General features: G+C 38.8%; 2 protein-coding genes across 12 annotated transcripts in view; one reads left to right on the top strand and one right to left on the bottom strand.

Annotated features, from left to right (window-relative positions):
• rnf123 (ring finger protein 123) overlaps nucleotides 1-25,518 on the top strand; it is a 148,579-nt gene that overhangs the window by 77,404 nt on the left and 45,657 nt on the right. The window lies entirely within an intron of this gene.
• Nucleotides 5,752-21,106, bottom strand: amigo3 (adhesion molecule with Ig-like domain 3). 6 transcript variants are annotated; one of them, XM_081384944.1, is made up of 4 exons: nucleotides 20,272-21,104; nucleotides 18,646-20,055; nucleotides 17,946-17,983; nucleotides 5,763-6,362 (listed from the first exon to the last, which is right to left on the bottom strand). In XM_081384944.1, coding segments are annotated over exons 2-4 (1,335 nt in total). In that variant the 5' UTR covers nucleotides 19,942-20,055; nucleotides 20,272-21,104; the 3' UTR covers nucleotides 5,763-6,361. The 6 variants fall into 6 exon arrangements, with proteins under 6 accessions (XP_081241068.1, XP_081241070.1, XP_081241067.1 ...); XM_081384942.1 differs by lacking the exon at nucleotides 17,946-17,983 and having other exon boundaries at nucleotides 5,752-6,362; nucleotides 20,272-21,106; XM_081384941.1 differs by lacking the exon at nucleotides 5,763-6,362 and having other exon boundaries at nucleotides 16,781-18,503; nucleotides 20,272-21,106.

Raw genomic sequence — 25,518 nt, 5'->3', positions numbered from 1 at the left:
TAAAGAGGCATTAGCATCATTAGCATCATTTCATCTGGTTTAGCCTTTGTGTGGCGACTGTGTTTGTTTTGACACTCTCGTGTTCGTTAGCGGCTCATTCATATGCAAGGCTCGATGAAGCAGAGCCAAAAGTGTGTCAGTTTGCCACATTTTAATTAGCCCATTTCTCCTTTAGCCCACTGACAAAAGCTAAGAGAGGACAAAGCAAAGCAGCATTAACGCTGGCGTCAACTTCCATTAGCTAAAGTGTCAGACATGTTCTTCTCTGCAGCTGGTGCTACATAAAGACAAAGCCAAAAAGTGGACAACGCTAGTGGTTTAGTTCCTTGCATAGCATTGTTGCTGTTTTGAGAAGCTAATGAAACAAATGGCTATATCGATCTTAATTCACAAAGTGTGATACACTGTACAGAAGGCAATGCATATGTCGAGATTAGTAATGCAAAGAAATTACGGCAAACTATATTTCCTCTGAATAAAACAACAACATTTGACCAGATCAGTTAGCGCTTCTGAATTGTCACTACAGTAAAGATCAATATTGAAAACTGCGTCGAACAGGGAAAGAATTAAAAATCCCCCTGTAGTCAATAGTTTCATCCCTTAAAACTCATCTGTGATCACTAAAATTACATATGATAAAATTACAAATTACATAAGTATACTTTGGGTTTAAAACAGAGAGGTGTGGCCTAGCGATTAGCAAACATGCTACTATACGTTTGCTTGGGCTGGCAGCGTTCTAATCATCATTTCCCATCCTCTTCTACTTTACTATTAAAAAAAGTGGCAAAAAGGCCAACAATAATATTAAAAAACCCACTTGGTAAAAGCAGTTGTAAACTTTTTTTTACCAGCCATTTGGCTAACTTTTGCTAAATAATTAGGAAATGCAGGCTTAAAACAACATGATTAAATTACTATCACATGTTTATCTTTAGGTGAACATGCATTAAAGCTCAATTGTAAAGGTTCTCTTGGAGAACTGCAGAGTTTGACTGGCGTAAAACAACAGTGAGGTTCAGCGCCAGTGCGAGACATTCGTTCTGATAACGCGCACATACGCCTCCCCAATCTCGTGTGGAAGAAAAAAAATCAATTTAGATAATTTCCCTCCATTATTGTTGGCTAAAAGGCATCAGATACAGCTTGCAGTGCTGTACTAATTAGATTGTGACACAGTTTAATTGGCTTTAGCAGCTTTCGGGGAAGAAATGGACTATGAGGAGGAGGGGAACATTTCACCCTCGTTGTCTTTTCAACACCCTGAGCAGGACGTGCTGATAACCTCCTGACCACCGATTCAGGCGCTGTGGATTGTTCTCCCTGTCTAATGAATCTCACCAACAATATGTACTGGGCTATTAATATGTTCTTTTTACACTTGAATGGTGAAACCATTTTTTTTTTGGCATGGAAACATGGTAATACTATCTTTTTTAGACTTGTACAGAGGGAATACCATGCTTTTGGGTATGGTAATGCTATCATTTCATGTTTTTTTGGATACGGTACCATGATAAAGTCATGTTTTTTTGAACATATACAGCGATTATACCATGTTATTTTTCAATATGTAGTACAATTATTATTATTTTTGACATATATGTTGTGTTTTTCTTTTTTTTTTGTTTTTTTTGGGACATTTCATCCAAATACCATGTTAATGAATATGATAATCGTTCAATACTGTAGTTTTTCCATCTGATCTCTATCAGAGTACCATGGTACAACTACAGTACTTTTGAACAGCCACCTTTGGATTAATTTGTGCTGTTTCTTATTTATTACAGATGTTTGTTTTTTTTTTGACAAAAATGCATATTGGCTTAATTTTTACTGATAAATTTAGTTGAAATACAGTTGTCATGCAAAATATTTGCATGCTAACTACTAATACATTCTCACCTCAGCTACAAAAAGTAAAAATGTATTGCATATATGCCAACAGCCTGCTGAGCTACTCACTTTATTTCAGAATAGGAGTGATAACACAAAGTTAGTCCTAATATTCCTGCTTTCAGAAGATCGAATGAATTCCTCAAAAGCATACATAATTCAAAGCCGCTTTCGATTTTAAAACAAGCCCATCAGTTTGACAGCACAGAGCTCAGAAGTTGGCTGATTCATCTGAAAAGCTTTTACTGTTGATGTTTTCAATCTAATCATTGAACACTGATTACATTTCAAACGGACTCGCATATCGCGCTTAATTTCAGACAAGATGTTAAAATCGTGTTCAGTTTTGCATCGCTAATCAGCCTGTCATGCATAATGCTATTTAATGTTTTTTTGTTAATAAATCCTGAATATTTACACTATTTTATTAATGAATGAACACTATATATGGGGTATATATTGTAGTTTTATATGAAAATTTTGGTCGGTCAACAAGTCATAAAAGTATCTTTGATGGTTTAGTTGGGGATTTTGGTCACAGTGCTTAGTTCATATCATGATTCTTGACCACCTCAGTTGTTAAAGTCCCCCTGTGGTGAAAATCAAGCTTTTAATGTTGCTTATATGTCTATGTGGTGTTTTTAATATCCTTTAAGACAAACCATGCATAAATTCATAAGTCGACACCATTGCTGATTATTTTCTCCTTAAAACCCAAAGACACGGTTTGAAATCGCTGGTGTTTCTGACGTCACAAACTACCTTTTAACCAATCAGATCAACGAGTGATCGTCAACTAGTGGATCTCTGAGCTGGTGTGAGTGAGTGGAGGCGGGGATCATTTGCATATTCATAGAACCGTGTATATTAAATGAGGCAAGGGTGTCGAGTTACATTCATGCTATTTTAAGGCATGACAAAAAAAAAATCCAAGGAAAAACGTTTAAATATGTAATTTTGGTGATCAAAGATGAGATTTAAGGGATGAAACTGTTGACCACAGGGGGATTTTAATTCTTACCGTGTTCGACAGTTTTCAAGATTGATCTTTACTCTAGTGACAATTCATCATCATTGATTCTTCCCGCTGTCGCAAACACTTGACTTCTGTGCCGATGATTGTGTGACTGGAGACATCTGCAGCCACATCGACCCTTCCATCTCACGCCCTGCTTGTGCTCTGCCTTTATGGATATTACAACTTTTATTTTGACAAAATGACTATCATCCCTTAAAACTCATCTTTGATCAACAAAATGACATATTTAAACTAGGCCATCTCTCCCATCATAATCAATGAAGCTGTCTATACCGTGTGTGGTGGCATTTAGTGTAAACAACATCATTGTAATTGTAACATTTCTGTATGACTTCAAGTACAAATAATGTGAAAGGCATCAAAACTATCCTGAATGAACAGCGAACCTGAATCAGTTCACACACCTAATATGATGGTGAAGTTACTGCACTCCTGATGTCAAGCCTTTGATGTCTGACTCAATACTTGCAACTTTGAGATGGTTAGAGGCTCAACACCAGTAGCCTACCGGTTGCCATAGCAACCTATTTTTTCTTTTTACTTTGAAAACATTGTTTTTATCTTCTTTTTAGAATATATTTCATCTTAAATTTTTTTTTTATTGAAACTTATTTTTCTAAAACACTTCAGATACACAAACTCTTGGTCAAAAGTTTATATTTAATATAAAAGAATATTTAAGACTTGTAATGTCTTTTATGCTCACCAAGGCTGCATTTATTTAAACAAAAATACATTAAAAACAGCGAAATAATATTAAAATATCAAAGAGCTGTTTTATATTTTAATATATTTTTTATTTCATATATTTTAAAATGTAATTTATTCCTGTGATCAAAGCTGAATTTTCAGCATCATTACACATGATCAGAAATCACTTTATAGAACTAATTACTAAATGCTGTAGTACTTTAGCCATTTTGTCAAAATAAAAGTTGTAATATCCATAAAGGCAGAACACAAGCAGAGCGTGAGATGGAAGGGTCGATGTGGCTGCAGATGTCTCCAGTCACACAATCATCGGCACAGAAGTCAAGTGTTTGCGACAGCGGGAAGAATCAATGGTGATGAATTGTCACTAGAGTAAAGATCAATCTTGAAAACTGTGTCGAACACGGTAAGAATTAAAATCCCCCTGTAGTCAACAGTTTCATCCTTTAAAACTCATCTTCATCATCACTTGCTTCCAGTTTTTTTTACAAGCCGAAGATAAAAAATGATCCTATTGTGTCAAATTTATATTTAGAAATTAGGATGGTTTCTTTGTGCAGAGGCCATGTTGTGAATCAAATGTTTGCTTATTTTGATAAATAATGTAAATTATATTGGCACCATATTGGTCATTCATTCATTCATTCATTCATTCATTCATTCATTCATTCGTTCATTCATTCGTTCATTAATTATACTCACTAACTCCATTCATTCCACTCACTCACTCACTCACTCACTCACTCACTCACTCGACCCACTCACTCACTCACTCACTCACTCACTCACTCACTCACTCACTCACTCACTCACTCACTCTTCTCACTCACTCACTCACTCACTCACTCACTCACTCACTCACTCACTCACTCACTCACTCACTCACTCTTCTCACTCACTCTTCTCACTCACTCACACTCTCACTCACTCACTCACTCACTAACTCACTCACTCACTCACTCACTCACTCTCTCTCTCTCTCTCTCTCTCTCTCTCTCTCTCTCTCTCTCTCTCTCTCTCTCTCTCTCTCTCTCTCTCACACTCACTCACTCACTCACTCACCCACCTACCCATCCCACCGACCCACTCACTCACTCACTCACTCACTCACTCACTCACTCACTCACTCACTCACTCACTCACTCACTCACTCACTCACTCACTCACTCACTCACCTACCCCTCCCACCGACTCACTCACTCACTCACTCACTCACTCACTCACTCACCCACCTACCCCTCCCACCGACCCACTCACTCACTCACTCACTCACTCACTCACTCACTCTTCTCACTCACTCACTCACTCACTCACTCACTCACTCACTCACACTCACTCACTCACTCACTCACACTCACTCACTCACTCACTCACTCACTCACTCACTCACTCACTCACTCACTCACTCGACCCACTCTTCTCACTCACTCACTCGACCCACTCACTCACTCACTCACTCACTCGACCCACTCTTCTCACTCACTCACTCGACCCACTCACTCACTCACTCATTCATTCCTCTCACTCACTCTTCTCACTCTTCTCACTCACTCACTCACTCACTCACTCACTCACTCACTCACTCACTCACTCACTCACTCACACTCACTCACACTCACTCACTCACTCACTCACTCGACCCACTCTTCTCACTCACTCACTCGACCCACTCACTCACTCACTCACTCATTCATTCCTCTCACTCACTCTTCTCACTCTTCTCACTCTTCTCACTCACTCACTCACTCACTCACTCACTCACTCACTCACTCACTCACTCACTCACTCACTCACTCACTCACTCACTCACTCACTCACTCACTCACTCACTCACTCACTCACTCACTCACACCTGGCCAGGAATAGGGCTGCACGAAATAGCGAAATGTACAATATATTATATGACTTAATGCGATTGTCATTGCGATTCAATAAATATATACTCTCTGTGTTTAAGAGTGAAACACAGCACTGTATTCTTTTACACGCGCACAGCTCATGATCCTGTGTTTCAGTGTAAAAAAAAAAAACTAAATGCAATCCTACATATATTGAAGAAAACCAAATGTATTTTTTTTCCTGTTAGAATGAGTAAAGGACAACACTTTTTATTGTCGTTTAATTTTCTTTAGTCTTTCGTATCTTTACAAAACTTGCTTAATGTCTTGTTTCTCTGCAAACAAATACTTTATGGGTTTCATTTTCTTTATTGAAGAATTTCCACCTCAGCTCATTTCAAGTCTCAAGTCAGTGCCATGCTCTCCTGTCATTCCCACAATGCATCATTACAGAACACATTCACAGTCAGAATACCATTTTAGCATTTCAAGCAGAAAGAGGGATTCATATATTGTCATTTAGTTTCATTCATTATTGCTCTAAACTGGAAATAAAGAAAGATAGATGTGGCATTTACAAACATGATTTTTCAACCAGAAGTTGTAAACATCATTGTCTTTCATTGGATTACGAGCATTGTTTTTCCTTGCTGATACACAGTGCGTGGGCAGAGTTTTCAGGAAAAAGTCTTATGGATTTGTAAAAAGAGAAGCTATTGAAGACTTCTTGCAGTGTAAGAAACGCAGTGAAAAGGAGGCTACGGCCTGAGATGTGTCTGTCATCTTATCCGCGGTGATTATTGTGGAGTTGCACGAGTGGTCCATATGTCAAGGCCAAAAGGCTGCTGCGTTACCGCTGGTTTCGATTGATACGTCTTAAAAGAGAGAGAAAAAAAGAAAAGAATGAGAAAGGATAAGAACCGAGAGTGTACCACAGGCAAAAGCAATCAATTCAGGATTTTCTCTATAGTGCGCCTCTGGCATTTGATACTTCCTTCTGAAAACCTGAAGAAGAATTTTTCATTGTGGATTTGCTAGATTATTAAAACAATAGTTCACCTAAAATGAAAACCTCATGATGAAGAAAGTCGAACGTATTTGACTTCCTTTGTTCTGTCGAACACAAAAGAGAGGTTTTGAAGAATGTGCACTCTCCTGTTTTACAATGAATGTGGATATGACATAAAATAACCATAAAGTGATGATTATGGTGATGATGGTGATATAAGTAGTTTAAATACTAGCGCACTTCTGCATCATATTCCAATTTGTCTAAAGCCAAACAATATTTTACAATAATGCATATACTTTCCGTCAAAAGTTTGGAATAATTACAATAGTTTTTGATAAAGAAGTCTCTTATGCTTTTAGGCTGTACAAAATGTATTTGATCAAACATAAAGTAAAAACAGTAATATTGTGAAACATTATTACAATATAAATAACTGTTTTGAATTTTAATATATTTTAAAATGTAATTGATTTGGTTTTCAAATAAATGCACCCTTGGTAAGACACTTCTTTTGACTGTAGTGCAAATGGAAAAGTTCTCAGAGCTATACTGTAATTTAAAAAAATATATATATCTAAAAAAGTGGTAAAAATTTAAAACCTATTAAACACATAATATGTTATTGTACTGTAAAATACTGTAAACTTTGTAGTTTTTGGAAAAATGTCAATTAATTTACATTGTAAATCCACATGGTACTTTTGTTTTAATACTGTGTATAATGAACTTTTACAGTGAATTGTTGTTAAAATAGATTTTTGTATTTAAAAATGTAAGTCATATAACTTCTAATGGTAAAGAGTTAAAAAGGTTAAAAGTTTTTTTCTTTTTTTCTTTTTTTTTCTCGTAAATTTAACAGGATATTTTTATTTTTATTTTCAGTGTACAAAAAAGTTAAAGATTTTCAGTGAATAACAGCTTAAATTTCAGTCTTCAAAAAAAAAAAAGAAAAAAAGATTGTATTGTTTGTTTGTTTTTGTCCAAAATTCACTCACATTAATACATTGTATGGAAATGAGCGGCTTGAACTTTCTACAAAATGTCTCATTTTGTGTTCCACGGATGAAAGAAAATCCTGATGTTTATCATTTTTGCATATTCCTTTAACCTTCATCCAATTTCTCATTTATTACATTGGCATCTGTCTTACCAAGGACATTTCAACACAAAGCATCACATTCCTGTTGCTCCGTCATGCATTTGCATGTGTGCGTTTGCACCCATCTGACCATCTCTGGCAGGAACGGCTTTCTCACTCGTCTAGAAGTGACGAGATGACCATCTTTTAAAGTGTGATGGCTAGTGAGCTTTAAAGGTTTCAAAACGACATTTTCGCAGCAATGCCATAGAAGAACCATTTTTGGTTCCCTAAAGAACCTTTGATATATATATATATATATATATATATATATATATATATATATATATATATATCATATATGACCTGAGAACCTTCCCAAAGAACCTTTCAGTGATCAGGTCATATATTACCTGATATGACATATATGACCTACCCCCCCCCCCCCCCCCCTCCAGTGCTAAGAATATTAAGAATTTCCACTATAAAGAACCTTTGTGTAATGAATAGGTTTCATATATATTTAAGATTCCTTTATTGAGGCTATTGACCATAGATGCCAATAAAGTGCCCAACCTGTAGCCAGTAGCCTCGATAGACCAAATATGATACAGCATATCACCAAACAGTCATGAAATAGAGGCGACGGATTGATGTAAACTAACAAATCACTCCTGCAATTGATTAGCAGTATTAGTTATGGATGTTTTATGGAAAATATTGAGGTAGAAGAGCATGAAGGGCTTCTCCAGAGCTCTGCCGGAGAGAAAATATGTGATTCTCTTGAATCTAAACCCTTTATTTGGCATGACAATGTTCACTAACTGTTCGCTTCTAAACCTTGACTCACTCAACTCGCAGTTTACGTGCCCGTCAAAGCTGCAAGAACGTGTGTCACCTTCTCACAAGCTCTGCGGTGACTCACGGACGTACAGAACATTAGCTTTACTTTCTTCCCTGTAGTGCATAAAAATACGAGATTTGGACCCCGCGGGGTGTTATTAGACAGTTATGATGATAAGTAGTAGACTGAGGTGGCAGCATTCGGAAATAAATGATTCCCTGCTCTGTGAGACTCCATAGGTGGTCAGCGTTCCCGATCGGTAAATACTGGTTTACTGCAGCCATTACGAAAGCGGTCAAATGGAGATATTGAACTGCAGAACTGCTCCCTAGTCAGAACGTTTGCAGAGTGAAAAAAAATAGGTGTTTTAGGGTGTGCAGTTTGGTTGTCTTCGTACTTTTGGCTCAGACCAATAAAGAAAATGATATACGGTCAACCAAAAATTATTCAGACACCATATATAATTTTTGATATTGTTTTACTAGTGGGTGCAGGACACTGTAGTTCATTTATGTAAGTGAGGATAGCAAAATTAAGTAAACTGTGACATATTATACCCACAAATTCTTCATACAGCACTCAAAACAATAAGCTGTTGAACGAACTTGATTATATTAAGGAAAACTTTTCCACGAAAGTGAATGAATTTGTTTGAAATGATTTATTGTAATCTTGTTGTATGAACTTAAATTCATTTAGTCATTCCTGCTAGATAAAGTTTTGTCAGGTTGACTACATTAAATTTTTGCTAATTTGACTCTACAGTTATTTCCAGTGATAGAAGCTACTAGTGTTCAATTGAATTAAACCACTTTTTACAGAGTAATATTGAATATTACTTATACAGGTCTGCGAAGGAGCTTCAATGCATGTATAATGTATACTGAGTGCCCACAGCCCTAAACGAAACACAGTCGCCACTCTTCTGCATAATGGTAACCACAAAATTCAAAAACATTACAGAAAGTCCTCTAAGTTTCTAACATAACTGAATATTAAACACTAACATTAACTAACAACATCTTTCCATTTACAGAAAAACACATAAAATAACCTAATGCAGTCCCTTGCAAAGCATGCTGGGAACTACAGATCCACTGCCCAGTTAGTTGTCAACAAAAATGATTCACGTAGTTTTCACACAAATTAAAGGGTTAGTTCACCCAAAAATGAAAATTCTGTCAGTAATTACTCACCCTCATGTTATTCCAACCCCGTAAGACCTTCGTTCATCTTCGAACACAAATACACAAATTAAGATATTTTTGATGAAATCTGAGAGCTGATCACTCCTCCATAGGCTTCTAAGTGATTGAAACTTGCTGGCCCGGAAAAGTTATTAAAGAGATCGTTAATATAGTCCAAGTGACTCCAGTGGCTCAATCTCAAGTTTATAAAGCGACGAGAATACTTTTTGTGCGCAAAAACAAACAAAAATATCAACTTTATTCTACTATTCATTTCCTTCTCTCTGAGCCTCGAGTTAGTTTACATAGTGTTTTTGCGCAGCGCGTCTGTGTTACACGTCACCACGTAGGCTCACTATTGGTCGACGCTTGTCATGTGTGTGATGCGTGATGACGTGCAACACAGACGCGCAGCGCAAAAACACTACGAGGCCCAGAGAGAAGGAAATGAATAGTAGAATAGAAGTCGTTATTTTTGTTTGTTTTTGCGCACAAAAAGTATTCTCGCCGCTTGATAAACTTAAGATTGAGCCACTGTAGTTACTTGGACTATATTAACAATCTCTTTAATAACTTTTCTGGGCCAGCAAGTTTCAGTCCCTTAGAAGCCTATGGAGGAGTGATCCAGCACTCAGATTTCATCAAATATCTTAATTTGTGTTCCGAAGATGAACGAAGGTCTTACGGGGTTGGAACAACATGAGGGTGAGTAATTACTGACAGAATTTTCATTTTTGGGTGAACAAACCCTTTAATTAAGTAAACTTCAGTTTTAAATATATTAGGTTGATTGAACAATTAAATTAAGTTGTGACAAAATATTAAACAATCATGTTACTTTAGCTTATTTTAATTCATTAAATTTAACCAGAGGCAGCAATTTATTTTTTGAATGTACCAGTAAAATTGATAAAAAAAAAAATTCTTTAATTGCTAATACGACCTTTTTACACCACAGACTGAACAAAATTAAGCATTGCTTGGTCATTTGTTGAGCTAAATTGGTATTATCTAGTAGGGCTGGGCGATATATATCGCATGACATTGTTAGGCCAATCTCGTCACTGACAAGCTGAGCCATATCGCATTAATTATCGCGGACGTATCGCCTGCGATAATTAATGCGATATGGCTCAGCTTGTCAGTTAACTATGGCTCTGTGTTGTAAATGCCGCTCCATCTGAAAGCAGGTGATGCCGATTTACTACTAATCAAGTAGTAGTAAATCGCCAATTTACTACTATTTGCTTTTAATAGTTTATTTGCTTTTAAAGAAATTGGTTTTTAAGGACTACAACAAACGGCTGGTAGGGACTACACGACATTCCTCACTGGTTAGTGACATCACCAACCCTAGAATTTACATAAACCCCCCCCCCCCCCCCCGAACACGATTTATAGATTATCAAGACAGAATATGCTAATCAATAATGACTAGAAGATAACTACACATAAGCTACATAAATCAAATCAACTAACCATTCAGAAATGTCCTGTTGCTTCTACATGTTGTCACTTCTTCTTGAGTCTCTCCATCATTGTCTGAATCCGGTTTGAACATTAAAGGCTAAAAGTTTTTGAAATTTTCAGTGCATGTCTGTGTGAGGTAAAAGGACATGAGCTCTTGTAGCTCCGCCCCCTGTGCCGGGAGAAGCAGCTCATTTGCATTTAAAGGGACAGACACAAAACGGTGTGTTTTTGCTCATACTCAAAAAGTGACACTTTTAACATGCTATATAGAAATATCTGTGGAGTATTTTGAGCTAAAACCTCACATACACACTTTGGGGACATCACAGACTTATTTTACATCTTGTGAAAAGGGCGTTATACCACCCCTTTAAGTCTTATTTTTGCATCTTAGGTTTAAAATATGCTAGTTTTGCATTGGGTTTTCATAGTTCTGAACTCAAAAGCCACATTGAAAAATGTCTCAAAAAAGCTTATTTTTCTTTCAAAAACTCTCTAATCATTGCACCTGTCTCTTTATACAAAACTTCATAATTCCACTCAGAATCCTCTGCTTTTCACGTGTTGATCCAAGCCACCTGTATTCTGCAGACTTTCTCACTCTTTCCTGTGAAACTGAGCTGTGTTGTGTGAGGTGTTTCTCTGTTGAACAGTTGTGTACCGGCTCCTCAGCCTGCAGTGCATCAGCAAGGTTTTGTCCAAACATCTGTTGTGCTGTTTGGCTACAGCGCTGCACCATCATTGGTTAGGTGTTTATAATGTTTGTCTCGCATGAGATTTATTTTTCAATGCGATAGCTGTACTAATATGGTGAAAGTCTTTGAACGTGATGTCACATTTAATTGTTTGTCTGTTGTACAGCGCTAATAGCAGCGAGTCATAGTAAGGCTGCCCTGGACGGCTTCATCAAACGGCAGCGGAGCGGCTAACTGTGGGCTCAGAGCGCTCATTAACAATGCCTGCTAATTAACTTAAGCGGACTCCAGGCTCAGAGTTCATGTCTAAACATCCTGTTTGCTTTAGAGAGTGAAAAAGGATACGCTCACACACACATCTAACAGGGGAAGTCCTTAATGATTGTGCTATCGATACCCAGACCAAAATCAGTTTAAACGCTTATTAAGAAAATGAATGGGGAAAATACTGGGGACGAATACAAGGCTGCAAAACTTTTTTTTGCATTTTTTTTTTTAATTTCATATATATGTGTGTGTGTGTGTGTGTTTCACTAGTAATGTTCATTTGAGATGGCTGACCTGCAAGGATTGGTGTTACTTTGACCTGGTCCCAAGACTTTCCACTTTCTCTTACGTGGATTGATTTCCACTTTAAATTAATCTAGGCCAAAGCTGTAATTATTTATGTCTGGAAGAATTTTGGTAAGGAGTATTTATTTATCTTTTTTAGTGTTTTTATTTGATTTGAAATACATTTTCTGAGCTTTTATATACTTCCAACATGACCTAGTCGCAAACTTCGTAGTGCGACTTGCCATGCCTTGATTTTCAGAATTTGTACACTTTCACCAATAAGAACAAATCAAAAGAATGTCGACTCATATGCATCATCGCTATGCAATCGGCTCGTGACCGAACACAGACTGAGACTGGCTCTATTACACTTTCATTTAAGCAGAATATCTCAAATGCAGATCACTGAACTCCAGCTAACTCGTTTGTCTGGGTTTTCTTCGGCACGCAGTGTAGAGAGAGCAAGTAAAGATTTAGGAAAACACCAGGCAGAAAATATTGGGCAAAAATCGGGCAATGTAAACTCTTGACTCCTTGCAACCACAAACATGAAAGCTCGTAGTAGAGGCTTTGACAGCAGTCTGTAATATTTTGTCGTCTGTTTTTTTTTTCGACAGAAATAAAGAGAGATTGTGGTAAAGTTTTTATTTTTAACTACATTTTGTCTCGTCTTGTTTCATCAACGATATTGCATGTTGATATAGTCAGAGTTATCGTTTAATGACCTTATTGTCATCAAGGGCCTGATTTTAACGATCTGAAACGCAAGTATCAAGCGCAAAACGCAAGTAACTTTGTGGGCGGGTCTCGACGCAAATCTAAAATGTGTTGGTCTGAAGTAGCTTCATTATTCATAGGTGTGGTTTGGGTGTAACGTGAAATAAACCAATCAGAGCGACATCTCACATTCCCTTTAAGAGCAGGCGCACTTTTTCCATGGCGGATTGCTATTGTAACGGCGGATTTGCCAGGCGCACGCCAGAAGCGGTTCACAGCCGAGGAGACAGACGTTCTCGTCAGGGACGTTGAGGATGGAGAAACACACCCAAATTAACTTCGGTTAAACAGGCGTATGATAATTTGGGTAAATGTGTAAGCTAGATGTATATAAGCTATTATCGTAATAATGTATGATTTGCAAAAATGAAAACTGCTGCGTCTGTGTGTATGAGAGAATCAAAGTGTATGCGCGTTGTGCACATGCTACATTGATTATGGCCCTTAAAATAGCATATTAATAACATGCGCAACGCGCCACTGACTTTAAACTGTTTTTTTCGGCCAGTGGCGGAATTGTTTTCTAAACCTGCAAAATAGCATGAGGGAACGTTTGCGCCGGAACACGCCAGTGAGCGCAAGTGTATTTCTTAGTTAACCGACGTGCGTCTGTGGAGGGAAAAGTCCGCTTTGCGCGGGTGCAAAATAGGAATGATACATGCGTCGGTGTACAAAGTCAATTGCGCTGGGTGCAAGATAGGGCCCCTAGTCTTAGGGGCTGTTTACACTACACCGTTTTTAACTAAAAACGTAAAACTTTTTTATGCGTTTTGGCCGTTCGTTTACACGACAACGGCGTTTTGGGTGCCTGCGAACACAAAGTTTTGAAAATGGGTTTCAAAGTGCAAGAATTTGAAAACGATCTCCGTGTAAACAACAAAAACGCGAGTCTCTGAAGATGATGACGTCATGCATATGCATATTACGTGTTCAGTCTATAGTGTTTCATCGCCATCTACTGGCCTGGCAGCAGAATACAGCGTTTTTAGTCGTTTTTGTGGATCTGTGTGAATGGGGATCGTTTTGACGATGAACAAAAAAAAACGTCTCCGCTTTAAGCATATCATTGTTGTGTAAACGTACCCTTAGTCATGGGAAAAAGCGAAAACGAAAATTAGCACTAGTTGATTTTTTTTTTTTTTTTTTATAAATAAACAAAGGTGTGTAATGTGCTAATGAAAAAAAAAAAAAAAAGAAATAAATCAAAGCACACCACAACAAAATTGCTTGTTTTCTTGAGGTTGAATTAACCAATTTTCCATTCACCCGCACAATCCCCAGAATCATTGAATGCTGCGAAGGATTCATCTCAGATGTAGATTACAGCTAAAGCTGTCCTGGCAGTCTCTCGGCTCGTTGTTAGTCTGGCTGGCCTGGAAGGTTCATCAGAACGACTGTAAATATTCTTGATTGATGAACTCTCAAAATTTGTTTGCTTGTAATCGAAGGGCGCGATATGATGAAACACCTATGAAATGGATGGGCCAGAACGGCAGGAAAGGAAAGGAGGGTGATTTATCTGTCAAGTCTTCTCAGGGACTCTAACACCTTCATTTAATCTGCAGTTCAAACCTAAATCAAAGATACTCCTTTTCTGAATTTGTATTATTTAAAAATAATTTTCTTGTAATTTTCTTGATTAGTATTCTTTGATTATGATGATGGTTTGCCATCCGTCATGATCCCTAAGGTTCCACCTGTAGTTAAATAAACAATTTAATTCTCTCAAATGCAAAGATTTATTTATTTTCAAATGCAAAGATTTATTTATTTAAAAACGCTTCCAGTTCCGCTTAAACCGTGCAGGAATAGAGTCAAGCTAATCAATTACGCATTCCTCATTTACATATTCACAGGCTGTTGGGCAAAACTGTTGGATTTGTCCTGCTGAGCTTTAATGGTGGGAATCTTGCAGGAAAAATGAAAGCTGAGCTGAAGTGACTGCGTTATTGGAGACTAAAGCAGTTTGTTTGTTTTCATTCTAGCACTGATTGCATTAAATTGTCTGAAATAAGGGAATTAAAAAGAAAAGATCCGTCTTCTGTTAATGACTGAGCTGTGAGGGACTGTTCACGTATATCTGTCTAAAATTTCTTTCATCTCTTTTTGTGTATTAAAGATATTTTTCACCTGACTTAATCATTTACGTCTCAAAATGTAGATTTGGAGTGAAAAAGCTTTTTCACTAAATTGTTGTTTTTGCCAATGTGGACCAGTAGTGTTGCAAAGGTAAAGAGGAAATGTCTTGGATCCCTTTAATGCTCGTGGCTCAAACAAAAGCCCATATTGGTCTTCCCACACAGGCATCTGAAGCTCAGCATGGTCAAGGAAGAACATTTTTAGAGCTTAGCAGATGTTATGACTTTAGGATTTCTCTTTACTTATAGTTCATTCACCTGCAATATGATGTCCTGTCTTTTGGACAATACTGTGAATATGTGTGTTGTAAACTTCCTTGTTAATGCTCTTTTTAGCTTGCTTTTTATGCCACATGCTCATTTGTCTCTTCACTGTTAACATGATATAGGATTTGTCGTCAACACACGATTTTAGTCGTACTACTACGTCTCGTAATCCTATTTTCCTAATGATGGACTATTCACAGTACATGAAACTGATATCGAAAAAAATCCTCCTACAGAAAAAGCTTGGGTTTTAATTAGCCCCAGGCTCGTACGAGGTTTCTCCAGTGCTTTTTTTGTGCTGTCAGAGTTTTGACATATTGTTCTTTGACAGTATTGATTCTTTGTGATAAATAATACACTAATTAGGGTGGACCACACACAGCTCAGAGGCAGCAGTTGCATCCCACTGCATAAAGTCCCCTAACAGGAGTTTTTGTACAGCATGAAAAGACACGTACCCAGCAGAACATGCACTCCGGGTGGTGACAATGATAGAATGTACTATAATTGATATTGTAAGACTTTAGATATTGTAAGACTTTGATTTAGGGAGAGTGGGTGTAGGATGTGCCAGTGGGTACGTCAGAATCAACTGCATGCAAGTCCATTTTATTCCTAATATATGTATTATGTATGAGTGTGTGTGTGTGTATATATATATATATATATATATATATATATATATATATATATATATATATATATATATATATATATAAACAATGTAAAATTGCCTGCCTAAAATTAGCCATGAATCACTGATTTAAGCATTTTTCCCAAAATGTTTCAGATGCTTTGAGCGAGGTAAGATATGCCTCAACTAATAATAAAAGTAAGCTTTTTATCCAAATGCAAAAAGTATTAAAAAAACAAAAACATAAAAATGATAAAATGATGTTTACAAAAGAAGTTGCAGCCTAGTTCATGAAAATGAGTAATGTGCAACAAAATATACAAATTCTTTAGATTATGGGAATATTGTGGATTTTTTAAACGTTTTTCTGATTTACATTCATATTTTTATTTGAAATGTAAATTATTCTTTCTCTTGTTACTCAACTTACCCTTAGATATGAGTTTTGTGTGCCCCTATTTTAAAGATATTGAATAGATGCAGTTGTAAAAGACATCTTGAAATATATTTATGAATGCCAGCCCCCCTCAAAATCTGTATGTCTTACTTTCTTCTGTGGAACTTTAAAAAAATATGTTTTGAATGATGTTCTTGACTTCCAATGTAAACATTCCAACAAAAAACATTGACAAATTTCACAAAATATCTTCTTTTATTTTTTGCACAGAAGAAAGTCAGTTTTGAAATTAAATGGGGCCGAGTAAACGATGGCAGGAATTAATTTTTTAGATAAACTAACCCTTAATAAAAATAAAAAGTGGCACAAATTACCCCACTCAGAGAATTGGTGGAAATTGTGCATGCCTTGGATGTCAAAATGCTTGTCCATGCAAATTAGGTTAGAATTGTGGCACAAAACAGTATGGTAATGATGATGATTGTGATGATGGCGGTTTTAGTGACAGCATTACAACTTTTATTCATAAAGCAGATGGAACACACTCATTAGTATGCAGTTATTCTGGGGAAGATTGGCTTCGGCTCAAGGGTAATATACTATTGTAAAATACTCCCTTCTACTGCCTGTTTTAATTTTTGGGTCATGGCATGTCTCCAAATCATCACACAAACTTGATTAATCAGAATTGCTCGCTTCACTGGGTCTGAGGTTCCAGCGAGGAACATATTATTAGTGGTTTGTGCTGTAACTTCAGTGGTCAGTAAATATCTGTGTGCCATTTTCAACCAAATAAGGATATTTTTGTAAGCTGTTGTAAAATACAGCCATGATATTTTTGATATATCCCACAAGTTCTCTCATGCTCTGGCTGGCTGCAGCTTTTGATGATGTTTTGTACTTATGTACAGTTGCAAACAAAGTGTTATATTTACTCTTGAATAGAAAAGCAAGAATGTTAGGACACACATTCTAGTTTGGATGCTCACCTTAGCCAAAGAGACTTTTATAAGAAGGCAGACATTTACCTCTGGGGTCGAAGCAGAAGGATTTATTAAGAAGCTGATAAAGAAGGGATTCGTGGAAGGGGAAGAAGGGGGGTGGCAAGGGGAAACATGGAATGCTTAGGGAGGGGGAAAGTACTTCAGTAAATTCACAGATTCAATTTCATTCAATTTCATCCATTTCAAGTTATAATCTTAATAAGGATAATATTCGCCCTCTGTGTGATATCCACATTCACTCTGATAGCTTAGGAACACCAACTTGCATGACTGAATGTCAATTTTTGTAAAACAACTTCTCAACAATCCCTACTTTTTTGTGAATGCATTTTTTATGACCAAAACATTTTCAAAGTGGGCATGACTGCTTGAAAAGGATTTTCTGCTGCTAACTACTCACTAAGTTGTCGATGTGAAACACAGGGGTACAAAGGACACCTAAAAAAAAACAAAAATCAACATTATAGTCATATCTGTAAAAAACTAGAAATTCAGTAGGGTCTTGTCATTCTCCTTCATATCATTCATGCTATTTCTAGAGTAGAGTAGGGTTTATGCAGTATTCATTGGGTTATATGCTCTAGACAAGGCATTCATAGCTATGAATCTATCAAGGCTCAAGCAGTGTTAAAGGGGAAGCTTTTACCCTTCTCAGTTTTTGTAGTTTCAAACCATTTCCTTCCTCTTGTATCGTCTCATGACTCAGTAAAACCTTAACGCCGAATCTTGGGAGCACATGGCTCCATCTTTTTGCATTTTGTTTTTATATCTCTCTTCTCTCTGATTGTATGTGCTTTCCTGGTCTGTTCTGCTCCCTGCTAAAGGCTTGCAAAGCCCTCTCCCTTATCTGTCCTGAGTAGCTGTGCAGTTACAGACTGCCACGTTGATGGACCCACATGCTCATTTGAGCAGGTCGTTGGGTTGAGAGAAAGCAGCCGCTATGGCACAATAGTGGTGTCTGAGAAGACAGAAGTGACAGAGTTAGCATCGCTCCGTGTTACTGCCAGCTTGGGATACTCGAGGGCCAGTGCTGCCCGCGGCCTCCCATTCTGTGCCTCCTTTATGGGTTCCAGAAAGACCACATGCTTGTTGTTACTGACCTTGCGGCCGGGCCCGTCCGTGGTGGCAGGTGGCGTGGGTGTCAGGATAGATGACTGGGCGCTGCATTCGTTTGCAGGGCTTGGTGTCACTGGGAGGGGCTGCTTGCGACACCAGCAGCGACAGGGTGTCAAGTAGAGGTACATTAGGACCAGAACCAGGCTGACAACACAACCCAGCAGGGTTGTAAAGCCAGTATTAAAGGACTCCCCCTCCTGGCGGTGTATCAACACAGTTAGATTAACTTCACAAGTCTCGTTGAGTGACTCTTGATGGTAATGAGCCATGCACAAGTATACCCCAGAGTCCGCCTCTTGTGCCGCCAAGATTTCCAAAGTACCGTCTGCATACATTCGCAGAGTATTGTTATTACCAGGGGGAGCAATGTATTCCTTACTTGGGGAAACCCACCAGTAGGTTAGATGCTTTCCCTTTAGTTGAACTGTTTCACAATTTAACTTCACTGAATTTCCAGCGTCTGCTGTCAGACTTTTCTTCATTTGAAGTTTTACCTTGCAATTCTCAAACAATCGAACATATTGAAGAAACTTCACTGGAGCACGGTGTTCGCCATGAGGCAGGCAGGTATGCTCCTCCCGAAACTCTCTCACTGACGCAAAGCCTCTATGCTCCCACTGTTTAAACATGCTGTATATCGAGCACCCACAATTTAGGGTATTGTTGTGCAGGAACAACCCTCTCTGTAGTGATTCCTCTAGAGCCTCGATATCCTCGACCGGAAGGTTGGGCATACGGTTCGAGCTTAGATCCAGCGTCATATTAGCATGTTCTTGAATGGAAAAGAAGGGGAAATCTGTCAGTCTGTTATGACTCAGGTAGGCTTTGCGTAGGTTGTTCAAACCACTCAGGGCTTTGCTCTCCACTCTAACTATGCGGTTGTTGTAAAGGAGTAGCTCTTCGATTCCTACTAACTCTAGAAAGTAATGCTGCTCAATAATGTTCAGTTGATTGGAGGAAAGGTCCAGATGGCGTATGTTACTTGTATTCCGGAAGGTTCCAGGAGTGAGTCTGCTCAGCTGATTGTGGGCTAACCGTATGGTGTCAAGATTAGGAAGGCCAGCAAAGCTACCCTCCTTAAGATATTCTAAGCGGTTGTGATTGAAGTCCAATGTTGCCACCATTACAGGCAACTCTACCGGGATTTGGACAAGGCCAAGGTTGGTGCAGCTTAGGATATCAGATGCAACCAGGCAGCCAGAAGGGAGATTGGCTCTGACTAGCTGCAGCAGAAAAGAGCTCAGCATTAGGGGTGCGGCCACACCCTGAGCACACAGCATTGTGCCGTAAGGATGCTTTGGTTAGGAATCAGAGCAGCCAGAGTTTCACCAGGGTAGAGGTCCACACGCTTTCAAAAGCTGTCGTCTTGATTAGCTGTTCCTATCCTTACAAATCTGACAGATCAGATTGCAAGAGAGAGAACAAAAAAAAAGAAATCTGTTATTTAATACAGCAGATACCTTGCTTAATAATTATTTCTTTACTTGGCACTGTTCCGTCAGCCTAAGGCATGAGAGTGCATCTATTCGAGGACTATTATTATTTATCAACTTGATCCAGAAACATCACATTAAACTGTGAAATTCTTAAAGACATAAGATTATCTTTACCTTAATATTGCCAGCAGTTGCTCCAAATAATCCACCTCATAACTCCTTGTTTGGCTAGCACTTGGTCATTCTTGTCCATTCTCAGCTAGAGAGGGTTGAAGGCATGGTCATTTAAGTCATTGAAGGAAAAGCAATTGTTTTTGCCCCATCCTCAAAGCTGAGCCCAACCTTCTGTGAACCATCCTTTTAACAGTTGGTGTTGTTTTGCAGTCCTGACATCTGAGATGGAACAGTAGAGGTCTTAAATCAAGAGTTAGCTCGCTGCCGCAGGCTGGGGGGATGTTTTTGAGAAAGTCAGCATCCTGTCCAGTTCAGTTAGTATAGTTGCCCTCAGTTGAACAGCAGGCACACAGCGTGTCACACGAGCGCTGATCCACAGTAACCCTTACGATACAAGCAATCTGTTGTTTGTTTTAACCAGAAGATAAGGATACAGCACAGTTGTTTATAAATGTTCCTTTAGTACCTGGAGAAAGTAGTCCTTACATTATAGATTTCTTTTCCTCGTTCATTTTGTTCAAATGACAGACACTATTTGCTGAGTTAGGACTAATAACTCTCTGTGACTCTTAAGCTTCCAGTGTTCACGTGGCATCTATAAAAACTGTTGAAAAGATGAAAACATAAACATCAGGATCTTACAGCTTTTTGGTATCTCCTCCAGATATTGGTCTCTTATCAAAATGTTTTTCCTCAGCAATCCATCCTTTCGTTCCGTTCCTCTGATTTGCGCTCTGAATCGTATGGGTCTTTCTTCTTTTTCCTCTCTGTCTCTCTCTCTCTCGCAGACCTTAAGTGCGTACTACACTCCTCTGCCTCTCTCTTTCCTCTCTGCACTCTATAAACAGACAGGCATGGTGTTTCAGAGGAGAGGCACTCTAGAGGGGGTGGGTTTCTTCTGATTACTGATTGGTTGAAGTGAGAGATTATGAAAGGGAAGTGTTTGCCAGAGCCTTCCCTGGTGGAGCTGATACCCCTGCCCCCCCAACAGATACCTCTTAGTCAGGTTATGTTTATTCTCTTTAGCTTTAATATCTCGTTGACCTGTGTCATTTAATGATGATCTTATATTATATTGTTATATTTGTCCATTTATATTTGAAAGCTTGTTGTGATTTAACTGATCATTTAAAGGGAAGGAGTCTAATTTCGATGTCACAAGCAGTACCAAATGGAAATACATATCCTTGTGCTTTCCTGTCGCTTCCCTGCTTTTCTGAAGCAGAAGTAGATACAAAAATATATATTTTTTTTTTTGGTATGAAAAGGGATTTAAAATAACAATAAACATAGTCCATATGACTTGGCTATATCCTGAGCGTATTGAAGTCATGCATTTGTGTTGAAAACATTAAAAAATCTCCACGTTGTACCAGGTTTGATGTCAGTGACACCAACAATTATCTTGATGTGTCTAGTAACTGAACGCAATTGGCCAAGTTTGAATATCCAGTTCATTGTGTATTCATAATGGTTGAGAGCACACTGTAAACCTGACATTACTCATGAATTAAAGATAGTGGGTGTATCCGTGTCCTTGAATTTGTTTTATCTGTGCCTGTTGAGAATTTTTATGTATGAATAAACATCTTTATATTGCTTGTATAACGCATTTTCTTTGTGTGTGTGTGTGTGTGTGTGTTGGTGCCTGTGTAAGCTGTCTCTGCCCCTCGGTCATAGTTGCACAGGTGTCATGGTGTATTATACTCTGAAGCCAGTGCTGTGGGCCACTGCTAAAGGTCTTCGAGAAGCCCTACACACATACACTCCTCTGGGTCCCTCTAATACACAACCCATTACTTCTCACCGTCTTCACCAGTTTCATATCTCTAACTGATTGCCGAGGGCCACATTTCCGAAAGGTTTCTTGTCACTCTTCCTCAGGCGGAATATTTCACGAAGCGTTTAGCAAAGACTGAGTCTAAGTTGCTCACTGTCAACAGTCCCCTGATATGACATTGTTCTGGAAAATTGGTTTCCTGACTTTAAGCTTGCTCATTTTTCACAAACAATACTATAGAAGTGAAGGAAACATGCTGGAAGACAGGAAGAGGAACCCTAAGGTTAATAGCTTAGTCTCTCTCGCACATGTTTCCAGACAACCAGCAATTTGAGCCGGAAGTTGGTTTGCACCTTTTGCTAACTTTGACCCAAGAACCAGTGAAGCGTCTAACTGCTTATTATGACGTCCCTACTGACGTCTTTACCGCACTTTCTTCAGCATGACATATCCATCTGCTTCCAGAGACCCATTAGAAAGCACTTTCAAACAAGCACCGTAAACTTTTAGACGACCCCAGACACAGTGTTAAGTCTTCCAAAGACCGTCCTAAAGATTGTCATTGGCATGGTGTACCATTTATCATTCTGTGACAGTTAGTATTGTTTGAAGATAAGAGTTAAAATATGACTCGTGGGAAAGGGCTTGGATTCAGACATGTTGTTTAATGAAAGCAGCCCTCAGTTGTTGATTGATGCTGTACAAGGTATTTATGTGATGGTGAAAGAAGGGGTCAGGTTATGTCTTCAAGATAGACAGACATTTGGTTCTCAATTGCTGGGTAGTCAGTCATTGAAGACAACAAAGTGATGTGCCAAGAATGTGTCCCATAAAAGCTTTGTTTTGTAGGGAAAGAGTAGGTAGGTGAGTCTGTTGCAGCTAAAAAGTTCCTACTTACAAGTTTGGAAATCGCAATTATGATTTGACGTGTGTTCATTCCGACACTGCATTGTTCTACTCTACTAAAGAATAACTTTCAGTCCATTGTATGCATTTAAGTACCGTGTACTTTAACATGTATTTTAAGTGTCTAGCACAATAGCGATAATGGCATGCTGAGGGATATCGATGGATTTGACCACCCTTCATTGTTTTCCGCATAATTCTGTGGTAATCATAATCATAAGTCTTTTTCCAGCAGTCTAAAGAAATGTGGATAATGAATCTGTTTTTCTGTTTTGTTTTCTTTCACTTCGAGTCAACCAGGACAAAGCGTCAAGAGGCATCTACGTAACTGGGAAATATCCCTTCATCTGCATGTCTCTTTTGATTTCGGGCAATTAGATGGGATGTTGCATGCATTCAATTCAATCTGCAATCCAAGATCTTTTTGGAACGTTAAAAAAATTAACTGCAGCCAGACAATTCGTAAACGCAAAAAGAAAATTGAGGCAGGCAGTTGTGATGTATTCCACAAATGTTTGAGACCGACTTCATGCAGAGGAACTGAAGGAGAAAGATTTGAGACATTGCCACTAAATTGCCTCTGCTGTTGTGTGCTTTCTCATTCCTGAGCATAATAAAGCACAGCGCTGCATTCAGAGCAGAGTTCATGTACCATTTTATAGTTATACGAATGCCTGTTTTGTGCGGTGTCCCTTATTTGTGTACATTTGAGTGGATGTGTGAAGCATCTTAATATCACTAGGTTCTTTTAGAATACGTTCAGATCAGAGTCACAGTTCAGAGTCATCGGTCCTATGCACAGAATTGAATATATTATTCCTATACAGTGAAGAAGAAAAGCCCACAAATAAAGAATATGTGGGTCGGAGACTTGTCCTAGAGGGTAGTGCACATGCTCTGACATGTTTCATGATCGGCTCAGACGCCTACAGTCTGTTCACTGACCACCATCTCATACATATTGCTCACAAGGATGCAAGAGCTTCTTAAATAACCTGTTTCAGTCTGATTGGCTTGTTTACGCATCTTCAAGGATTCTGGGGAGACCAGTCTGCCGGCAAACGGAGCTGTTTTTACAAGATATCGGGTTGATAGTGCTTTTTCAGTGAGTGCTTTTGAGGAAGTACTAATTACTTGATTTGCCAGTGATTAGCCAGCCAGTTAATGGCATCATTGCAAGTACATATTTCCATTTACAGAATGAAGAATGGCTTTTAATATTGTAGGTTACTTGCCATTGCCTCTAATGATTAGAATGATTAGCATACACCTCTTTAGCTATTGTCAGTGATCAGGTTGCTGACCCCTGCTATTGACGATATACAACTATACGGTCCCTTTCACCCAAGAGCCCCTTGTAAGCTCTGTGACCAGCCCTAACCGTCTAATAGCATGCCAAGTGTAGTTTTTGGTGTATCCAGGCATATTTCTGAAGGATGTGAGGAAATCGTGAGCCGCGTGTATGTTGTGATGGAAGCTGTTCCAAAAGCCTCCCCCACGCTCATCTGTCAGCCCTGCTGTGCCTGGGAGAGGCAGGATTGAAGTGGAGTCTCAGAGAGGGGCCAGTGAGTCAGTGTCTGTCTGTTGGGGGCCACATACGCCACGAATAGCCTCTCCTGTTGACAGGCTTGTGCTCTTGGAAAGACACCTGCTGTCACACTGGGATGCTTTACAACTGGATTCTGATTGATATATTTTAATACATAAATAACACCCCTCCCCCACCACCTTTATTTTTTATACTTTTAGTGCCCTATTTTAAAGATCTAAGCGCATGATCTGAAGCGCATGGCGCAAGTGCACTTAGGGCGTGTCCAAATACACTTTTGCTAGTTTAACGACGGGTAAAATGGTCGGCGGTCCCGGCGCACGGTCTCAAAGGGTTGTCCCTATTCTCTTAACGAGTAACGGGTGTGTTTTGGGCGTAATGTGCAAAAAACCAATCAGAGTCTTATCTTCCATTCCCTTGAAAAGCCAGTTGCGCTCACGCCATGGCGGATTCGCTATTTACATGGCGAAATTTGCAAGCGGAAAAACTGAACACTTCTCTAGCGAGGAAACGGATCTGCTCGTGTGCGAGGTTAAAGCGTGCAAGCAGACCATCTACGGGACAAAGTGTACGCGCGTTGTGGACCCGCCTATATGCGCACATTACTAACACACTCTTTAAATAACAAAAAAAAATATGCAATATTGACTTTAGACCAGGTTTCAGTTGGTCAATGGCGCAGGCTATTTTAGTTTCCTCAAAATAGCAACGCGACAGCAATGCTCCTGAACACACCTCGTTTTCAGACCAGCAGCCCAAGGGCGCAAAAATGGGCGCAAATGCATTTGCTATTTAAAAAACGTGGCGCAGGACATGAAAATGATAACTGCGTCGGGCTGAAGCTAGCAAAAAACACTTAAGTATCGCCTGCCGCCGCATTTCGCCAGGTGTATGATAGGGCCATTAGATTTTGTGTCCAGTATTTTGCTTTTTTGGGGGGACAAAATATACAGCAACACGGGAAAGTTTTTATTACCTGTTTTCACAACAAAAATCCAACAGTAGTTCAAAG

This window comes from Scardinius erythrophthalmus, assembly GCF_964197995.2.
Source record: "Scardinius erythrophthalmus genome assembly, chromosome: 14".
In the NCBI taxonomy this organism is placed as follows: domain Eukaryota; kingdom Metazoa; phylum Chordata; class Actinopteri; order Cypriniformes; family Leuciscidae; genus Scardinius; species Scardinius erythrophthalmus.
The sequence above is the reverse complement of the archived record's forward strand: the minus strand, read 5'-3'. Positions and strand labels throughout refer to the sequence as shown.

Coding starts and splice junctions, on each gene's coding strand:
- amigo3 (XM_081384939.1), bottom strand. CDS start 19,941: ATGCTGTGTGCTCAGGGTGTGGCCGCACCCCTAATGCTGAGCTCTTTT.